This window comes from Gekko japonicus, unplaced genomic scaffold, assembly GCF_001447785.1.
Source record: "Gekko japonicus isolate JY-2015 unplaced genomic scaffold, Gekko_japonicus_V1.1 scaffold893, whole genome shotgun sequence".
NCBI lineage: Eukaryota > Metazoa > Chordata > Lepidosauria > Squamata > Gekkonidae > Gekko > Gekko japonicus.
In genome coordinates this window covers 243,237-249,263 of record NW_015170302.1, presented here as the reverse complement: position 1 = coordinate 249,263, position 6,027 = coordinate 243,237, and the positions used below count along the sequence as shown (strand labels likewise).

At 46.8% G+C, this 6,027-nt stretch overlaps 1 protein-coding gene across 1 annotated transcript in view; it reads left to right on the top strand.

Moving 5' to 3' along the window:
• CDK11A (cyclin-dependent kinase 11A) overlaps positions 1–6,027 on the top strand; it is a 40,970-nt gene that overhangs the window by 14,821 nt on the left and 20,122 nt on the right. Inside the window, 5 exon segments of the mRNA XM_015417949.1 lie at positions 2,067–2,203; positions 3,416–3,532; positions 3,848–3,943; positions 4,042–4,197; positions 5,005–5,070. Of these exon segments, the coding sequence (XP_015273435.1) occupies positions 2,067–2,203; positions 3,416–3,532; positions 3,848–3,943; positions 4,042–4,197; positions 5,005–5,070 (572 nt within the window).

Sequence of the window (6,027 nt, the reverse complement as noted above, 5' to 3'; positions counted from 1 at the left end):
TTGAGCCTGAACGTTTATTGAGATCAGCGTCCTATCTGAATGTAGTGTAAGTTACTACCGTACTAGGTTGGCTTAATTTTTAAAATACTCTGTAACTTAAAATACCTTATTTTTTTCATAACAAGAGGGACATTATTATATTACAGATTCCTTATGACTTGTTGTCAAGCTCGTCATTAATACAGAGAGCTTTTGTACTACTCTGGAAGTAAGACTGTGCCAGGATTTTATACTGTTTTCTATTGTTTACATAGTATATACTCTAAAGAATTATATTTTTGTACAGCACAGAAGATCTCCTGATGAAGATCTAATTTTGAAACGTTGTTCTATAATCCGGAGACAACTTTGATTATGTACCTATGCACAAGGATTTTCTTATATTTACCAATGATGTTGTCGTGCTTTAGATTATAATACATAGGAAGCTTTTTCTTTGCAAGTCTTGGTGACTACTTGATTTGTGGGTCAGACTCTCACGACTGTTGTCTCTATACTTATTTTCTGATTGGGTCGTGTTTTTCCATAATTACCTTGGGTCAGTCACAAGTTCTCTCAGAGCTGTTCTCTCAAGAGCAGTCCTCGAAAGAGCTCTCTCAGCCCCACCTACCTCACAGGGTGTCTGTCGTGGGGAGGGGAAGGGAAAGGAGATTGTAAGCCGCTCTGAGACTCCTTTGGGTAGTGAAGGACGGGGTATAAATCCAATCTCTTCTTCTCAAACAGTAGGTCTCCCCCCCGGGCCCAAATCATATGCCAACCTGCTCTTGCGTCTTGGCAGAGTTTATATCAAGGCTATAGGAGGTCAGATAACCCATCAGTTATTGTCAATTGATTGCCTGTTCTTTAACTGTCATAATCCACTGAGTCAAGATCACCACTGTGCAGGTAGCTGCTTAAGTTGATTGTTTCATTCTGGTTTCATTTGCTAGCAAAGGCTGGGATGAGGGTTGCTTCCCTCTGAGCAACTGGCGGGGCAGATCAAAGCTTTTTGCCTCCGTCCACCTGCTAGAACCACAAACAAGAACCCATGTTGTCATCAGCAACACAAGTAGCCGTTTAGCTGCATTTTCCTTTTAAAAGCGGCAACCGCAGGCTATTCCAGCTATAGAAAAGAACAGTTCACTGAATTAGATTCACGTGGGGTAGCCATGTTGGTCCGAAGCAGCAGGACAAAATCCAGTGGCACCTTTAAGACCACTGAAGCTTTATTCTGGGTGTAAGCTTTCATGTGCATTCACACATCTTCAGCTATCTGAAGAAGTCTGCATGCACGCGAACGCTTATACTCAGAATAAAACTTTGATGGTCTTAAAGGTGCCACTGGACTCAAATTCAGTTCAGTTCAACCTTGCCCAATATATAATTATAACAAGAGATTGGATTTATACCCTGCCCTCCACTTGGAGTCTCAGAGCGGCTTACAAACTCCTTTCCCTTCCCCTCCCCACAACAGACACCCTGTGAGATAGGTGGGGCTGAGAGAGCTCTGGCAGAAACTGCTCTTTTCAAGGACAGCTCTGACAGAACTATGGCTTGCCCCAGGTCATCCAGCAGCTGCAAGTGGAGGAGTGGGGAATCAAACCCGGTTCTCCCAGATTAGAGTCCGCACACTTAACCAAAATTCGTTACCGTCTTTTTACCAGCTGAGTTCAATATGGCCTATCCAAACCTGAGGATCAGAGGTTCCTTTTTGATCCCGGAAACTGTCCCTCTGCTCTGGTGTGTGAAAAAGGGGGCCTTTGGATCCAGCCATAATGGCTTCGATCCAGCCCCGTCCTTAACAAATCTGTTTTTCTAGTTGGCGTAAATGTTTATGCCTGTGGATGGTTGAAGCTCTAGTTGTTGCTGGGATAAGGCTGATGCTTTAGAAATATCTGACCGTCATACAATCTGTCCGTTTTCTTTTTCACTGATCAGATGCCCAACCCCAATAATTTCTCGCCGTGAAAAAAAATAATTAAAGCCACCAATGGTTTTAGAATCCGTGCAAGACCCAAACCTTTCCATTTGGATTGAGTACCAATTAAAAAATAAATAAATAACCCAGCTCCACGCAACCTCCGTAGGGACCGCCTGGAGCAGCTTGAGCGCAAACGGGAGCGAGAGAGGAAAATGAGAGAGCAGCAGAAAGAGCAGCGGGAGATAAAGGAACGGGAAAGGCGAGCGGAGGAAAGGCGGAAAGAACGGGAAGCCAGACGCGATAGTAAGTAGCTCAGAGGATCGCGTGCCCGGAGGAATGCGCCGGTCCATCGAGGCACGTTGGATGGGGGCAAATGCGTTCTATAGAATACTGCCAGGGTGGCATCTTGGCCACAGTTATGCACGAGCGCAGAGAAACATCCCTTCGGGACTGCCTCTCCCAGTATTCCCGTGGAAGAGCATCACAATAAGAAATTCCCGGTGGTCCCCGGCCCGAGATAAATCTGGCTGTCCTCGACCAGGGCCAGGGCCTTCTCAGCCCTGGCACCTGCCTGGCGAAACTCTGCCAGAAGACATCTGTGCCCCGAGGGAGTTATTACTTTTCCGCAGGGCATGTAAGGCAGAGATGTTCCGCCGGGCCTTTGGTTGGGGTCAGCGACAGGGCACTCTCAAACCCTCATAACCCCTCCCCCCAAGGAGGCTGGGGAGGTGGGATTTTTCCCCTACCATCACATATGTGGATATGTACATTGTTTTTTTACCTACTGATACTTATTGGTCGTTTTAATCTAGATTTTAATCTGAGACGTTGTATATTATATGTTGTAAGCTGTCTTCGAGCCCTACTCATAGGGAAGGGGGGCCTAGCGAACCCAATGAAATAAATAATTAATAGAAACTTTGCATGTGCCGTTCTGGCTGCCAAATGCAGCTATTCAGGAGTCTCAGCTTTTATTTGAAACTGGTTTAAAAAGCTAATCTGTGGCAGTATGCTGGACAGTTCCTGTTCCTGTCCAAATGCATCATCTAACTCTTTTTTAAATGCTTTTGGGGTGTCTTTGAGATCACCAGAGGGCATTTCGCAAGTGCAGGAGGATTTCATCTCTTTTAAAATACTACTTGAATGACACTGCCACATTAGAATCTGCATAAACCAGGCTGAAAAATGAAAATTCACTGTAGTGAATTTTCTATTCACTATAGTATGGGGGGAAAATCCAGCCCAGCCAAAAGTCTCCCTCGTTTTTCTCCCACTGATGTGCCTACCATCCCAGCTAGGGATAACCTTTAGAATCTTCATATGCCGCCCTTCCCAAAAAAGTCTCAGGGCAGGGAAGAATCCAGCACTGCAACGAGAATCGCTACAGCCCTGCGTAGTAGTCCGCAGACTGATATCTCAACAGCGGGAAAGTGTAGTGTGTATGAAACAGTGAGCACGGGGAAGGAGGGGTTTTGAGTTCTGTACCAGCAAAGCTGTCTTTCTTGTGTCTGCCAGTTTCCGCACATCACAGAACGGTGAGAGAAGAATACGGCGAGAAAGGCCACGTCTGGAGCCGCAGCCCCCTCCGGCAGCAGAGAGAGAAGCTTGAACAGGGCGAAATCCGAAAGCCAGGTAGCGTTTAGCCTAGAGAAATGTGTACTGTTGTGCCAGCGTGGTGTTAGATTCCTTGGAGGTGGGTCTTGGCAAATGTTCCCAAGCAGTTCAGTCAGTCATTATCAAAATCTGGGCTAATAATAATGTTATTCCTGATAATAGTGGGGGAAGGACCGGAACTGGCAATCCCGGATTTGGATAACCCTTGTGCAGGAATCCAGTGTCTTGTAAAACAAGAGCGCACACAGGCCCACTTGTGGTTCCCTTAGTCCGTACGTTTGAGAGGAGGGATTTCCCAAACCCCACTCACTAGCTGCTTTTTTCCCCACACAGTAAAAGAGGAGAAGCCAGAAGAGAGAGACCCCCTTTCAGATCTGCAGGACATCAGCGACAGCGAGAGGAAAACCAGCTCAGCGGAGACGTCCTCAGGTAGGCCGCTGGTGCCCGTCGAGGTCACGTTCTTGCCATGGAAACGGCCCCGTGTGCTCAGTTGTGGAGTGCTGGGTTCTCCTTTCCATTTTCTGTAGGGGAATCAGGCTCCGGTTCAGAAGAGGAGGAGGAGGAGGAAGAAGAGGAAGAGGAGGAGTCCAGCAGTGAAGAAGTAGAGGAGGAGGAGTAAGAGGAAGAAGAAGAGGAAGAGGAGACGGGGAGCAACTCTGAAGAAGTAACTGAACAGTCTGCCGGTAAGTGGCAGGGACTATCCGAAAGGCATACCCCTGCGCTGTTTTGGCGCTCTGGATTAAATAATCAGAACCCAAATCATTCATTAGTGTGAAGTCTGCGAATTCAGCCTTGCACTGAGAAGTCTGGACTGTAGATTTCAGGAGAAGGCAGGGATAAAAGAAGGAGCAGAGCGACGAGGGTAATACGTCAGAACAAAATGGTCTAATTGAGAAGACGAGTCACGGGAAAGGGTAGTAATGTTGGGAAGAGCTGAAGGCAGCAGGGGAAGAGGAAGACTCAGCCTGAGATGGATGGACTCCAGCAGGAACTCATTAGCATAATAGGCCACACCCAGCAGCAGAAACTCATTAGCCTATTAGGCCACACCCCTGATTGCGCCACTCATTAGCATATTAGGCCGCACCCCCATGTTACCAGAAGTGTGGTCATCCAGCCACACCCACCTTTTGCTTCTTATTCTGTTTACCTTGTTTGTTGTCAAAACCCAGGGCTTTTTTTTGTTGCAGGAACTCCTTTGCATGTTAGGCCACACACCCCTAATGTAGCCCATCCTAATGCGTTTCTACTGCTGGGTGTGGCCTGTTATGCTAATGAGTTCCTGCTGGGTGTGGCCAACTCGGGAGCCAGCCGGAACTCCGTTCCTGTGCATTCTTTCCCAAAAATAGCCCTGGCACTCCATCAAGGAAGCCGCTGACCCTCCGTTTGCAGGACCTAACCAAGGGTGTTAGTGATAGGAGGAGGATGTTAATCCGTAGGGTTTAAAGGGTCTTTCTGCAAAGTCTGTTGCTTCCCATTTTGTCTTGCAGAAGAGGTGAGCGAAGAAGAAATTAGCGAAGAGGAGGAACGGGAGAACGGCGATCACATCCCAGTCGGTAAGGGGCCAATCCCAAATTCATCCCTGAGCAGTGCTTTCTCCGCTCCTTGCTTTTAGCAGCGACTTTCCAAAGGCTGGTTTTAGGAGGGTCACTGCAAGAAGTTTGTGTGTTTTCTTTGAGCTACCTGTCATGTTGTGGAGTAAAGTAACCTTGCCAACAATGCTCCCTCTAAGCTGTGGAGTCTTGTGAGCAGAAATTCTACTTTGTGAGCTCCTGGCATGAAAGTTGTGAGTGAGCGATGTGGCTACTGCATACATTAGTTTGCTCTGGAGCCGCCCTTCCTGAGCTAAGACAAAAACGTGTGAGCCGGAGGTTAAAAAACCGTGAGCTAGGTCACACTTAACTCAGCTTAGAGGGAACATTGCTTGCCACCAATCGAACTCCAGGCAGATCCGTCTGCCTGCTACATTTCTGTCCCGTCTTTCCCCCAAGGAGCTCAGGCAGGTTGTTCCCTCCTTTCTTTGTTGTATTCTCACAACAACCCTGTGAGGAAGGTTCGGCTAAGGGGGAATGACCAGCTCAAGGCAGCGAGCAAAATTCACAGCTCAACGAAGACTGGAATCTGAGTCTCTCAGGTCCTACTCTGGTATAACAGCTAAACCATGCTGGCTCAAAGTTAGCTAGGCCACCGCACTTCTCTGCCTGCGATGGGAATCTAAAGGGAAAATATGAGGTCTTGTTCCTTTGTCTGAACCTTTTTGGCTATCCCAGAATGCTTCTTTTAAAAGAGTTTTATTACTTTATATATAGAAAGGGGGCAAGGGAAAAGAAGGGAAAAGAGAAAGTACAGCTATATAAAAAATCCAACTTAACATTCTGCATGCAAAACTTCTCCTGAAAGTATCACAACTATTATAACCATCTTTCTTATTGTTCTCCATTTAGTCCTAGTTTATTAGTACTTATGTTTTAACCAGTCATAGAACGCCCTCCATGGTCCCATAAATTCTTCTT